The 14,038-nt window shown below is 49.2% G+C and overlaps 6 protein-coding genes across 6 annotated transcripts; 4 read left to right on the top strand and 2 right to left on the bottom strand.

Moving 5' to 3' along the window:
* Window positions 1–1,295: 1,295 nt before the first annotated feature.
* NCS57_00503600 (uncharacterized protein) lies at window positions 1,296–3,097 on the bottom strand (the record flags this gene model as incomplete). The annotated part of the gene is made up of 6 exons (XM_053054978.1): window positions 1,296–2,044; window positions 2,094–2,180; window positions 2,238–2,333; window positions 2,389–2,452; window positions 2,541–2,877; window positions 2,934–3,097. The coding sequence occupies 6 exons, from the start codon at window positions 3,095–3,097 to the stop codon at window positions 1,296–1,298; spliced, it is 1,497 nt and encodes a 498-aa protein (XP_052917138.1).
* A 599-nt stretch (window positions 3,098–3,696) lies between these two features.
* NCS57_00503500 (FAD-binding PCMH-type domain-containing protein) lies at window positions 3,697–5,667 on the top strand (the record flags this gene model as incomplete). The annotated part of the gene is made up of 11 exons (XM_053054977.1): window positions 3,697–3,878; window positions 3,932–4,176; window positions 4,231–4,266; window positions 4,321–4,419; window positions 4,481–4,539; window positions 4,613–4,681; window positions 4,728–4,805; window positions 4,859–5,179; window positions 5,248–5,306; window positions 5,360–5,543; window positions 5,599–5,667. 11 exons carry the CDS (start codon window positions 3,697–3,699, stop codon window positions 5,665–5,667), a joined length of 1,401 nt encoding a protein of 466 aa, XP_052917137.1.
* Window positions 5,668–6,076: 409 nt separating this feature from the next.
* On the top strand, window positions 6,077–7,182 carry NCS57_00503400 (NmrA domain-containing protein; the record flags this gene model as incomplete). Its single annotated transcript, XM_053054976.1, has 4 exons — window positions 6,077–6,181; window positions 6,250–6,479; window positions 6,538–6,884; window positions 6,935–7,182. 4 exons carry the CDS (start codon window positions 6,077–6,079, stop codon window positions 7,180–7,182), a joined length of 930 nt encoding a protein of 309 aa, XP_052917136.1.
* An 81-nt stretch (window positions 7,183–7,263) lies between these two features.
* Window positions 7,264–8,907, bottom strand: NCS57_00503300 (Non-specific serine/threonine protein kinase; the record flags this gene model as incomplete). The annotated part of the gene is made up of 1 exon (XM_053054975.1): window positions 7,264–8,907. The coding sequence occupies one exon, from the start codon at window positions 8,905–8,907 to the stop codon at window positions 7,264–7,266; it is 1,644 nt and encodes a 547-aa protein (XP_052917135.1).
* Window positions 8,908–9,687: 780 nt separating this feature from the next.
* On the top strand, window positions 9,688–11,012 carry NCS57_00503200 (EHN domain-containing protein; the record flags this gene model as incomplete). The annotated part of the gene is made up of 2 exons (XM_053054974.1): window positions 9,688–10,387; window positions 10,435–11,012. 2 exons carry the CDS (start codon window positions 9,688–9,690, stop codon window positions 11,010–11,012), a joined length of 1,278 nt encoding a protein of 425 aa, XP_052917134.1.
* Window positions 11,013–12,402: 1,390 nt separating this feature from the next.
* NCS57_00503100 (uncharacterized protein) lies at window positions 12,403–13,368 on the top strand (the record flags this gene model as incomplete). The annotated part of the gene is made up of 1 exon (XM_053054973.1): window positions 12,403–13,368. The coding sequence occupies one exon, from the start codon at window positions 12,403–12,405 to the stop codon at window positions 13,366–13,368; it is 966 nt and encodes a 321-aa protein (XP_052917133.1).
* Window positions 13,369–14,038: the final 670 nt, after the last annotated feature.

Below are 14,038 nucleotides of genomic sequence, written 5' to 3'. Positions count from 1 at the left end.
ACGAGGATCTGGGCAACTTTGTAATTCCAGAAGCCCCATGTAGACTTTGCTGCTGCCTTTGAAAATCGGAAACCTATGGTGTCGTCTTCGAAGGGGAGTCGACACGGGCGCCCAGGTAGGAAGATAATCTCCTGCTGGATCCATACTCGAGTCCAGAACGGACACTGCGCAAACGTCTCGAGACTCTTGGTGATAAAGGTGTGATCTCCTTGATTGAAATAAGAAGCATTGTGGGGAGTTATCAAGACCTTTTTCATCTCAATGACATCAGCAGCCCATTCTAGCCCGTCGAGGTCGGGAACATGGTGGCCACTGATAGTTTCGTAGCTAGTTCCTAGAGCGTCAAACAGACGGTGAAACGTGGTAAGGGCGTCAGCAATCCCTTCGTCTGTTGACGAGAGCCAGCCAAGTGCAAATTCTGCCGATGAATGTAGATCCGTCATCAGCTGAACTTGTGCCGTCTTCTCCGAGAGGTCATCCTGGTTGATGCAGATTGCATCGACCCAGATCTGGAAGTCTAATGGGTTTAAGGAATTTCCGGCCTCCCTTTTTATGTTGATCCAGTGTTTCTTTGCATGCTTGAGGGCAGTCGCAAGGTTGACTTTGACTTGAGTTGGAATGCCATCGATGAGAATCTCTTCTGTGACTGAGGGCTCGCCCCAGACCTAGGAGAGACAGATATAGTAGGGCTTTGCATCGAGAGAGACGTTATGTAGTTTGCAGGTGACCTTTTCGTCAGGGGATTGTGAAAGAACCTCGATCAGTGGAATTTGGTTGCTGGGATTATCCAGTGGTTGATAGAGCCGTTGCCGTGTTGTGGCCATGGCTGTCTCAAAGGGACTGAAAACGGCGAGACTATTCAGATTTAATTACAGGTGGGGCAAGGCATCATTTATGGGTTTTGACTCCGATACAGACACATGTGATGCCAAGTTCCAGTGAGCGCTGCTGCACTGCCTGGCCTCTCTGTCTCTGTTAGCTTCATGCACACTCTGGGGCTGTGCAAGAGTACCTCGCGCCACAGCCACCAACAGACACTCGGCTCCTGCAGACCCAAACGTCCATGGGTTTGACAGGGTAGACAACTTGACAATTACTCCATTACCAAGTAAACGTAGCGCTCAACGGGAATGGGATCGTCAAAAAGAGAACACCCGGGACGAAGTCACCAATTGGTGAGACACCGGCAACAAACAGCAAGGTTGCATGGACTGCAACATAAGGGATTAGAAATGATACTAAAGAATGCTTTTCTCATAGGGAGGTTATTTTGATATTATCTCCTGCCGCCTGGTCTAGTCTGTCTGTGCCGACGCGATGATTCCGTCTATGCCCACCTTGCGGTCTCCTAGCTGAAACCCTTCCCTCTCTGCTTCCTTCCACTCTCTCACAATGGTCTCTGCAACCTGAGCATTTCTAGGACTAAAAATGCACCGATATGGCTTCGCCACAGTGACTGCCCCCAAGACGAATGCATCATCCGAGAGATCAACTGGCAATAGTTTGCCCCCATCGTCTTTAGGCGCACTAATTGTGTACGCCCACAGTATCTTGGCAAAGACAATGTGCAAGCTGTTCTCGGCCACGTGCATCCCCGAGCAGATTCTTCGTCCCGTTCCATACGTCCAGTGATCTCTCTTGTAAGGATCCGCTATTCCTACATAGTCTCCTGCCTTGAGTGGATGGTCGAGGAAGCGGTCTGGATTGAACTTTTCAGGCTCCGGATAAAGTTCTGGGTCCACTTGGATACCGTTTTGATGAAGCATAAGACCGGTTCCCTTGGGGATAATGTACCCGTTGTACTCAATGTCTTGGTCAGCTGCATGAGGCCCGCCCATGGTAGTAGCTGGTCGGATTCGAAGCGTTTCTTTAACGATTGCCCGAACGTATGGGAGGTCATCGTCAAAGAGCGGAGACCGACTACTACCCACCACACGCTTAATCTCTTCATGAGCTCTGGCAACCACGTCTGGATAAGCGCTAAGGTATAGAAGTCTATTGTTTACCGACGCAGCGGTGGTATCTGATCCGGCCTCGATCATTGCTTTGAAAAATTAGTTACATAGTTCAATAAGATGGGATAAGCAACTTACTTCCGCAGACATACGTAGCTTGCAACTCACTGATGCCCTTCTGTCGATAACCTGCCTCCACGAACTGACGACCAAAGCAATCAGGAGCTTCGCCCTTGTCGATTTTGTCCTTCATCTGGTTCTAATAGTGAAGCTAGGCCTTACTCTGTCGTTCTTCAATATTTTTGAGGTCGCTGTTCCACCAATGTATCCACTTTGGCAAGTTTAAGAGCCAGGGGAAAATGTCGATGGCACCGTACACTAGACATGTTGAGTTAGGGTATTTTCTTCGAGCAGAGAAACTGCGTGATCTTACTAGGATTGGCGACCCTACCAAAGTCATTCATAACCTTGTAGATCTGGGTGATGGCGTTAGACTCCTATCTAGGTGTTACACCGTCAGTTGTGATTCTGTTAGACCATTTCTAGATGTGGACTTACCTATGTCGGCGCTCTCAGCCCGTAAACCATGAGTAGGATGACTGACGCCGAGTATCTCTGAACATGGGTATAAAAGCCCATCTCTCGATCGTCCTTGGCTTCCTGGGTCTTGCCAGGGTTATTAACGCTGTTGAAAATATCCCAGACCAACTGCTTTCCCTCAAAGTTCTGAGCAGGCTGCAACACATTGGCTGCCTTTGGGGTCAAAGAAGCATGAATAATCGACCGAAGAGTCCGCCAGTGATTCCCATACGGCATGAGGACCATCCGTCTCCCACCCGAGACCACGTTTGCCGACAAAAAGCTCGGACGAGTAGATGTAGCAGCCGACTTTTTCTCAAGAAGCTCCTTGACAACTTTGGGGCTGTTCACACCCAGTTTTGAGCGGGGCCAAGGCGTACTTGGTAGATCTCGCCATACTGACGCGCCCATGTCTTGAGAATGCTGGGAGACTTGAACTGAAGAAGATTTCCGATAAGAGGGGGCCTAGGAATAGTTTTGCTTGCCTGTTTGGAAAAGCCAACAAACTTGACCAAGAGAAACACTAGGCCAAGAATAACGGGCAAGAGGATTTCTTGTGACATTTTGGCTTGAGCGGTACAAAGAGATAATACCTCGACATTTGAAGGTTAGTAGATAAAGGACCTAAGAAACCTTCAAACAGTCGTCTTGGCTTTGTCTGTCTTATATCCCCCCTCTAGGATCCGGGATTGTGTGGGGCCGAAGTGCCGGGCCGATACCCACGATCCAGCCCCGTAAGCGGGGATTAGCATGGGGCAAAATGCGGGGTAAATAACCGAACTAAGATGGGTGGATAGGATTGTGCTCAAGTGGAAGGTGTTCGAGTTACGGGTAATTAGATAAGGTCTTGTCGAGGTGCTCGATAGTAAGCTTGGTGGGTTGACGGAGAGCAGTGACATGACAGTGAAGTGAAGTGACTTGATCGCTGATCACAGGTTTGCTTGCTCCAGACCCTCTAGTTATTTGACACCGACGATCACTCTCGGGTGCCTCAAGATGATGCAACCTTCTCGTAGAGATAGCGGATCCTGCACATCGTGGAGCCGACACTGGAGTATCCGTGAGAGTTATATAATAGAACAATTACGCTAAATAGCAGACTACCTTTGTACCAATACTTTCATCTTTATTAAAGCTTTTTAAAAGCTCAGTATCAGTCGATATGGCTGCAGCAGTTGACAGCTTAAGAGAAGCCGGCTTCAACGGCGACATCATTGACGCCAACTCTTCAGAGTTCACCACCGCTTCAAAGCGCTTCTCTGCCATTTTCAATTCCCCAGCTAGACTGATTGCGTTTCCCGGAACTGCCGAAGATGTCTCTATTGCAGTGCTTTTCGCCAGCCGGTAGGTGTCTAAAAAGCCCAGTCAAAGAGCCCTAGCTAACCGCGACCATGTAGCACCAGTCTTCCGCTTGCAGTCAAGTGTGGTGGTCACCATGCAGGTGGCGCCAGTGCAGTAGATGACGGTGTCGTGATTGATCTTTCCCACTTGAAAGGTGTCAAGATCAACAAAGAGCGGTCTGAAGTGACGGTTGCTGGAGGGTGTCTTTGGGGAGAGGTATATACCGCTCTTCGCAATGAGGGTTTAGCCTGTGTTGGGGGAGGAGTACACAACGTTGGCATTGGCGGTCACTTGCTGGGTGGTAAGTAAACCCTTTCGGCTCAGATGGATCCCCTGCTAACTACGGGTTTCCTAGGTGGTTATGGTCCGTTGACTCAAAGATACGGCATGGGTAAGTTCTCCATGGATAGTGCGGCGACAAATCTGCTGATCTTCCTTTTCGTAGCTTGTGACAACATTGTCTCTGCCACCGTTGTTTTGGCCAACGGCAAAATTGTCCAAGCAAGCGACAAGCAGAACTCAGATCTCTTCTGGGGCATCAAAGGTTAGAATTAAACCGTTAGGCATTCATATGGTAGGCCTAAAGTTGAGCTCACGTGTCCCAGGTGCCTCGTCAAACTTTGGTATCGCCGTGGAACTTGTCCTCAAGACCTTCCCAGACCCTGTGAGTAAAAGCTAACAGAAACCTGCACAAATTTATAGGTTTCTACCCTAGATACTAACGTTGTTTTATCTAGGGACAATGGGTATTTCGATCACTCGCATTCTCTCCCGACGACATGCAGATCTTGGTCCCTAGATTTGTGGTACGTGGAGTTTGATCAAATTGGGCAGTTACCTGACAGTTTATAGCAACATGTCAATGGCTATCAGCTCAACGGCGATGTCATTATTGTGTTCCTCAACTTCGTCCGAAGGCCTGGAAACAAGGTCCGTGGCCATACTGTAAAGTTCTGGAACTGCTCTAACTCACTCCATCCTAGCCACTCGTACTTCTCAATTTTACACTACAGGGAACTGTCGACCAGTTCTCAGATGTCTTCAAGTTCTTCCTAGACGGGATGAAACCGCTTAATGACTCTTTAACAACTTTCCCCTCTTTAGTAGAACTCAGCCACTGCCTCGATGACCTGTTGCTTGATGGGCCGCCCAGAATAGCGACTGGGGCACTCCCTGTCATGAAGATCACACCCACGCTTGTGTACAAACTATGGGGGCGATGGTCAGAGTACACGGACAGAAACCCAGATGCTGCCTCCACAAAGGTTGTGTTTGAGATGCACAAAGCAAAGCGTGTTCGCCCGGTACTTTCATCTCACCTGTTGAAATTTCCTATCCGCCGTTGATTTTTTCTAATTCTAGCTGTTCTCAGGAAACTAGCTGCATCCGTGCCACAGAGCAAGGCCATAGCATGATTCTCATCAGCGAAGAGTAAATAACCCAGCAGGCCAACTCAAGAGTTGGAATACTGACACGTTTGTTAGACACAATGACCCAAGTCACGATGCGACCGCACTCGAGTGGATCCATGAGGGCAACCAGCTCGTTCGACAACAGCAGATCCAAGACTGGGGCAAAGACATTGGCGTGTGGGCCAATGGGTCCATGCCCAACGAAATTGCCGAGGATTGCTGGGGGCAGAATTATCCTCGTCTTCAGAAGCTCAAGGTACTGTGGTCTTAATGTCCAATGGGTGTCTATCACTGATGAATAATATCAACAGGCAAAGTACGATCCTGGGTGCCTTTTCGACAAGTACTGGCACATTGAGCCAAGCTATGCACATATTTAGGGGTTCCGGATGGCCAGAGCATCTAAAAATAGTACAAATAGCCTAGAGCTACAAGGTCTTTTTTGGAGACTTTTCTTTGTCGATCAGTACTTTTTAGAGATATTCTGGAACAAAAACGATGGTCTGATATGGTGACGATAGTGGGCGGTTCGAGACGTAGCCGGTGGAGAACATGAGAACTTAATAGCCCCGCCGAGACAATGATACGAGCCATGTTCGGACTTAATAGTCAGCATAGCCGGAGTTAAGGCTATTCGTGACAGGAAAGGAACTATCACTTTGGCTCATTAGAACTCATATAAGGCGTGGGAAAGGACTAACACATCTTTGCCTTTTCACCTGCTCCCTAAGCTCCCAGTTTTCCTTTCGCTCTTCAAATCCTCAGCACCAACCTTTAAGGGAGACCACCATGGTGAATATCGCTGTTGCTGGAGGAACGGGCAAGGTGGGCAGAACCATTCTAGAGGTTTTGAAATCCCAGACCCGCCACAAGCCATTCCTTCTCACCAGAAAGGTCAGCTTCGCTTTTCAAACCAGCTCATCTCATTTCGGGCCAAGCTTGCTAACCGCGCTAAACATCAGAATGCGCCAAGCAGCGATGATAGTGTCACGTCTGTGACAGTCGACTATTCCGATGCTGCCTCCCTGACGGAGGCTCTTGAGCGCCATGAGATTCATACTGTCATTTGCTGCTTGCCGTATGAAGGCAATGCTCTCGAGGTTGGACAAGGTAATTTGATCAAGGCTTCCGACGCATCTGTCCATACCAAGCGGTTTGTGCCTAGTGCATTTGGCATCAATTATCCCACGGAGTGAGTGGAACCCTAAGCATCCATGTTGGAGTTTCGGTAATATGCTGATGATTCGCAGAGCCGTTGAAGAGCTTCCAGTCCTAAAGCATTACTTCCAAGCCATTGAAACTCTGCGACAGTCTTCCCTCAAGTGGACAATCTTCCAGAACGGATGTTTTCTAGACTACTGGGGCCACCCGCATATCAAGTCTTACCTCCGCCCGTCTCCTTTCGGCATTGATATCGCGGGCAAGGTAGCAGCCATCCCAGGCGATGGAGATACTCGCTTCACGGTGACATACTCGTTTGACGTTGCCAAATACGTGGTGGCAGCTCTGGACCTTGATGAGTGGCCCGAAACCACGAGAATTGCGGGTGACATCATAACCTGGAAGGAATTTGTCGACTTGGCTGAAAATACAACGGGTAAGTGGTGTGTAGCATACGTTCCAACTTTGTCTGATTTCAAATTATAGGGTCGAAGTTCGAGGTTTTCTACGATCCTATCGAGAAACTCGAGAGGAGCGAATTAACCGAATTGCCTTCGCAGGTTCCGTGTTACGCTACATTCCCCAAGCCTCAGTTTCAGTGGTTCATGGCTATTTTCTCCAGGTGGACAGCTGATGAAGAAATCTGTTACATTCCAGCAGAGCTCAACGCCAAGTTTCCTGACATCCAGCCAATGACTGTCAAGGCCATGTTGGAGACATACTGGAGGGCGTGACAGGTAGACTTGAGCGCCCTCTGTGTTGGGCAAATTGTATGCACATATATTTGGTCAAGAGCTTGAGCAATGCTGAGGATTTCAAATTTGATAACTAGGAGCTGCACTTTGTGATTCAATGTGAAAAATCAAGCAATCATCAATTGCAGAGATCAAGGCAGAATACATCTCCTCGGCCTCCTTGTACCCGGATTTTGCTTCTGGGGAGAACACAATGTCTCGCAACCTATAAGCCAGGCCCTCTAGAGCCCGAAATTGGGGCGTAAACTCGGCCACTATCGCAGCAAAATTCTCATCCTCCATATCATCCTTCTTCTTTTGGGCCAATTCACTCCAGTCTCCGACCAGCCATCGCTGAAGCCGACTATCCGCGGGCAACTTCCGATCACCACCGCAGATAGCAACCCACAGAAACACATACAAGAAAGATTCGAGATCTTGGCGGTATTTGTGTTGTCTGCGCTTCATCACATCAATGGCCATGAATGCCTTGGTTCCCATGATCTCACCTGGTCGGGCTGGACCAACAGCAAGTTCCATGCTTAGATCGAGATCAATCAGGACTCCCCATGGCTCCCCTTCCCTCTTCACCTCAGCAAGAATGATATTGTGCGGCGATATGTCTCGGTGAAGAACCTTGCCATCCAGATGCAGTGACCGATACCCACCGACGGCATCACGGAAACCTCGGAGAAACTCCTCCGTTGAATGAAACCGGCCAAGAGGGCGACCAAGGGGAGAAACAACTAGGCAGTTCAGAGTCAGGTTCGTGAAAGTAGTTGTTCCGGTTGTGGAGGCATTGGCTGAGCCCCCTTTGAACGCTGCAAACGTCCAGCCCCGGCGAAGATTCGAGATGGTATCGACCTGTTGGTGACTGTACATCTGTATGACGCCACGGACCTTGCGCTCCTTGACAAGTCGGAGCATTGATTCTTCAGAGCGCCGAGCTCGTGATCTCCATGAAAGTTTGACGACGAACTCGGGCTTTGCTGAAGTCGAGATCCTCGCTCGGTAGCAGATGGGGCTTTGGCTCACAATAGTATCAGGAGACACGATCGGTTCATCTTCAAGATAGAACTTGGAGGGCCCTTGGTCCGGTTCTCCCTCTGCCTTGGCCAAGATGTATGTCCCTGTATCGTCGAGATGGAGTAGTGGGTTGATGCCGAGCTCAGCATCACTCATGCGCGAATAGGTGTCGAAAATAGGTGGGGCTCGCTTTTGATCGTCTGACAAGCTGAAGGGGTGACAACTGTACATTCCAACTCGATCAAACACCCAGAGTTCCATCGACAGTCCGAAAATGTATATCCCGTGCAGAAAGAGGCGTGTCGGCTGACTTCGGAAGACTTGTTGGGCGTATTTGTAGAGCTGTACCAAGCCAGAGTCGCGGTCATAATACTCAGCATCAAGCTCGAGCCCGATAACTTGGACCTTGGCCCAAGTATACTCTATAGTACTTAAAAAGAGGCAGTGATACGAGGTGCCAGGAAGGTCGAGCTCCTCCTCGGATTCTGGTAGGCGGGAGATGAAATGGCGTCGTAGGGGGTCGATGGTTTTTTTACCTGAGTTGTCCAAAGGCGACCTTCCGAAAAACCTTTCGAAAAAGCCCTCGGCTACCCCATGATTATGGTGGCTGATTTCATCGAGGCTTTTCTGGTCGATTATGGCTTGGGGGTCTTCTTCGTGCTTGAGGGCGCCATTGGCGATGGGGTGAGTTGTAGTCATGGTTTCAGCGTGTCTGAAACTGCTATTTGATTTGGGTGAGATTTTTTCCACACTGTCCTTTAGCCAGCGTGAGAAGTGTTGTCGAGAATGAGTTGTAGACAAGGTCAGACGATGGAAGGAGAAGTTTTAGTCTTTAGGCAGCCCGGGGACAGAAGATTTTTTATAGCTTGGTTCTTAGGTTTGTTGAACAGTAACGTTTTATTGTGTGGAACTTTGTTATGCACAATAACGTGACTTTTAGGTTGATACATGAGGTTCTTCCCTCAAGACATGGTGTTCACCATACATACAGGAACGCTGCCGTGCTAATCATACCGGCTTTGAAGAGTATTAACCATGGACACTAGAGTGATCCTCTCTATCCCAGTGCAGTTAGCTATTGTGTCGTTTGCACCATGAGTTGAATATCTCTGAGCACGAGGAACTCAAAATTGAGCACATCTAGCATCAGTTGGCCAACAAGACCCGGGCTCGATACAGCCAAAGACATGCTCGAGGCTTAGCGAGTTGGGAATAGCGGAATAGCATCCACGTCTATCAAGGCGCACAAGATCCCTTCCCCACAATACATGCGCATCCAGGTTAATAGTTCCTTACAAGACCGGGGATGATCCTTCCGGAGTCTTTATGTCTTGGCGCGTGAATCCTCTTAATTAGTCGATCGCTTCCTTCGGAAACTTTTTTGCGGCAAGTTTTCGGACACTTCTGCTCTTGCTGGCGAACCGTGTGTATATAAAGCGATGGTGTATTGTAAAACTCGATCAGAACAAATAATAAATCATGGCAAAGATGAAGTCGACCACGGCTCTTCTCGTTTTCCTTGCCATCCCCTGCATTGGTGGTCAAGCACCATGGGGTCCGCTTCCTCCTAGCGTCAGCCTCCCCGTCCAACCAACACAACTCAGCATTCCCCACAACGTGGTTAAAAGCTTCGAGAAGGAAATTTCTCAGCAGAGAGGCTTTCAAATCACTTGGGAGAACTCGCAGACCGACCGTCGATTTGGGGTGGACCACGAATGGATGACCACGGCCCTCCAGCATTGGCGTGACCAGTTTTCATGGAGAGACGTTGAAGCGAGCATCAACCGGCACCCTCATTTCATGACGAATCTCACTGTCGACACCACGGAACTACAAGTTCATTTCATGGCTCTCTTTTCTAAAAAGACCGATGCCATCCCGATTGCCTTTTTCCACGGCTGGCCAGGCAGTTTCCTCGAGTTTGTGGACATATTCGACATTTTCAAGTCACGATACGACCCAGAGTCAAGTCCTTATCACTTGATCGTTCCATCACTTCCAGGATTCACTTTTTCAAGTGGTCCCCCCATCGACTCAAACTGGGGCATTGCCAACACATCTGTCGTGATGGATAGCTTGCTCCAAGGCCTAGGGTTTGGCAAGGGTTACGTGGCGCAAGGAGGTGACATTGGATCCTTTGTTGCTCAAACACTCGCGCTATCATCATCTAGTTGCAAGGGTAAGCAAGACATACGAGTATACGAGTATGTTGACTGACAGCCCTAGCCGTGCATTTAAACTTTATCCCGAGCGTTCAGCCTCCAGGTGTGCCAGACCCTCATAACGATACCTCGCTCACGCCCCAAGATCGTCAAGTCCTAGCTCGATCACAAGAATTCGTCAACACAAAGCAAGCTTACGCTCTCGAGCAAGGCACTAGGCCAGCAACACTTGGCTTCGTCTTGAGTCACAACCCAGTCGGCCTCTTGGCTTGGATCGGAGAGAAATTCCTCGCATGGACTGACTCATCAAGAACCCTGTCACTGGACCAGATTCTCACGCACATTTCTACTTATCATCTCACTCAAACCATCTCACGAAGCTTCTACACCTACCGTGAGACTTCGTACTCGCTATACCCGGAACCTGCCGTAGCTCCTCGCATTGAGAAACCGATGGGATACAGCCGGTTTCCTTATGACAACTCTGGAGTGCCAGAGTCTTGGGCCAAGGAGGTTGGAAACTTGGTCTTTTACAAGGCGCATGAGCGCGGTGGACACTTCCCGGCTTTGGAGTACCCTGAGGTTCTGTGGGAGGATGTTGAATCGTTTGTCCAACAGACGTTCCCAGACTCGATTATGTAACTAGTAACCGGTTTTTTTACAGGCTTAGGGGATTGTTGGCTTCTTAAAAGTATGTTGACTTTAACCACAAAAGGATCGACCTCCATTTCTTCTGCAAGTTCGGACCTATCCTAAGCTGCCACCTGCTCTGCTGCAGACAGCACGCTTTGAACTGCCGTGAAAGAACTCCAAGCTCTATGGATGCCTTCAGGTGACTCCCCGTCTTTGGTAGCGCCCAGAGTAACAATAGCTGCCGCTATAGTAAATATGTAATAGGTGAGCACTCAGAACAGAGCTGGATATGGCTTCACTAATAGTTAGCACAAGGACAATTCGACTTATATCCTCATTGTGCACGTCCTCTCAAGTTATTCTAATTCGACTTGGCCATGAATACCATTTTGTTTATAACCCGTGTCAGTAAAACTGAGCGGCCATAATTCAAAACTGCTGTAGGACCCGAACTCGGAACAACTCTCTTTGGGGAACCTTCAGAGGTCAAGCCATGGGATACATGTTCTTTAGGTACAGTCTCTATCGCGACATGTTCATCTTTAAACTACTATATCATCCATACAGATGTAGACAAAGGTATTGGCATCTGCGAAGCGAAAGGACACCTTGGGCTACAGGGTAAGCTCTCTCACATTACAACAACGACCGAGGGCTCAAACATCTTTTATAATACACGACCCAGCAATGCCTGAGAGCCGCTGGGACACAGTCAAGGAAGTAGGCACGGGTATATCTTGCGGTACTGTCCTTGACCGAAAGCGAAGCTATTCCTGAGCTCATCGGCAAGATGTGACTAGGATGTATAATGCCTAACAATAATGTAGTGATTTCACACCAAAGTCCCATCAGCTTTCTCTGTTCATCTAGTGCGTTCTTAATTTGAAACACCACCAAATTTGCCCCGATCAGTGGAGTTGCCGATCCTTTTCTTACCTCAGATTGGCTTACCCAGAAATAGAGCTGATCGTGATCCAAATTAAACGATCCACCAACTAGGCAAAGCTGCCGAGGCCTTAATCTCATTCCCTGTCAGATCGGCAAGTGTCTCCTAATTTCGGCGCAGGATAAAACCTGTTTAAGCATGCGCCATGTCAATGCTCCCCTCATGAAACGCTGGCCCGTGAGATGACATGATGGGATCCACGGCTCAGCCCTGTCAATCGCAACGCTCATCGCGTCTTGTCCAATCAGATTCTCTCCGCGCTTCATGCCCCCGAATAGAGGTCTCGCTTGTTTGCTGACTGCATCGGCTTGGTTCCTGGGCGCTAAGCCACGTAGGATTGCAGATGGATGAGGCTATGGAAGAACGTCATGGTATATAATCCTGAGGTGTCGTAGACTATGTGGGACATTTTGTTTCTTTCTTGTCAAGAGCTCGTTTCCATCAAACACAAAAATGGCGTCTCGAGCGATTTTTTGGACCTTTCTCGGTGCTGCCGTGAATTCGGCACTTGGAGCAGCATGCCTCCCTCGAACACCCTTCAAGTTGATCGTCGAGTACGAAGGAGATCTTGCGCCTAGCGTCAACCTCGATTTTCCCGATCCCTCCATCATTCAGATTGAAGATGGCTCTTGGGTCGCCGTTGCCACCGAGGGTAACGGTAGACATCTTCAGGTCGCGACAACCAGCGATCTCCTGGAGGGAGAGTGGTCAGTAAAGGACTATGATCTTCTGCCAGAAAACGGCTGGACAAATGGCGAGAACTTTTGGGCACCCGATATTCGACGCCTCAACGACAAGGAATATATTATTTACTTCTCTGGAAGACGCCAGAGCGATGGCCAGTTTTGCATTGGCGTTGCCCGCTCGGAAGACCCCGTCGGCCCATATAAGCACGATGAAAAGCCATTGATCTGCGCTCCTGAAGGATACCACGGCGTCATTGATGCATCCGGTTTCAAGGACCCCGACTCAGGCAAGAACTATGTCATCTTCAAGTACGAGGGAGATGCGAGCGGCCCCAAGGGCGGTACACCCATCCTTATCCAGGAGATTGAAGACGACGCCAAGACACTCGTCGGCGAACCCACGCAAATCCTCGATCGCATTGGAGAATTGGATGGTCCCCTCGTGGAGGCGCCCAACATTGTCAAGCTCAAGAACGGCGTCTACGTCCTCTTCTTTAGCACACATCTATTCACAGACCCAGAGTACGACGTTAACTATGCCTACTCCAAGAGCCTGACGGGTCCGTACACGCGAGCTGAGGAGTCTCTGATTGAAGCACCCGACTTTGGCCTCAAGGCTCCTGGAGGCATGACAAGCAACGAGGCTGGAGATATTCTCGTCTTCCATGGATGGTGCAGAGAAAATGCACGGTGCACGTATGCTGCTCCTTACAAGTTTGAGGGAAGCGTTTGAGTGGGGGGTATCGACTAGAATAAATTGGCTAGATAATTTTGTTTGTCGCAGGGCTATTAGAAGAGGATATATGAAGGCCTGGCCAGCCAATCAGTTGTCAAGTTTTCGATCTATTGCTCAATTGAAAAGAACTTCGTCGGTCAACTGATGTTCACTCTGTATTAGCCCGTCCAGCTCAGTGCCAAGATCACCGGTTGCGCCCTCATTCTCAGCTGAACTAATTCAGCAGACCACTCGACTATATTTCAGCCCGCCTTCATTCGTCATTGGCCACACCTACACCGCGCTTGATCGGGGACCCATCGGATCGAACCACGCGCCTAGTCCCAGTGACCGAGGTCAGGGGCGGTGTATCGGAGGCTGCAACGGATCTGGTGCCAAGAGGATTGATCTCAATGCAGTCTTTCTACCTGTGGCGTTTACTAGAAAGGCCCTAGGGGCTAGCCTCTCAACTATCTTAAATAGACCGGAGTCCAGGCTCTTCCGCCGATCACGTCCATTCCCTTTTCACCTCAGAGTCTAGACTTCAAGTTTCTTCTACAATGTGAGGTTGACTTCCGACAAGGTAGGTTTCGTGAGAGCTGCTGCACGCTAGGAATACCTCAACTGGCGCTCTATGAATATCCTTTGTGGCACTACATGGACTTGTTGAGCCCAATGTCTAATGAAG

Source organism: Fusarium keratoplasticum, chromosome 3, assembly GCF_025433545.1.
Source record: "Fusarium keratoplasticum isolate Fu6.1 chromosome 3, whole genome shotgun sequence".
Lineage (NCBI taxonomy): Eukaryota > Fungi > Ascomycota > Sordariomycetes > Hypocreales > Nectriaceae > Fusarium > Fusarium keratoplasticum.
This window is presented reverse-complemented; position numbering and strand designations above follow the sequence as displayed.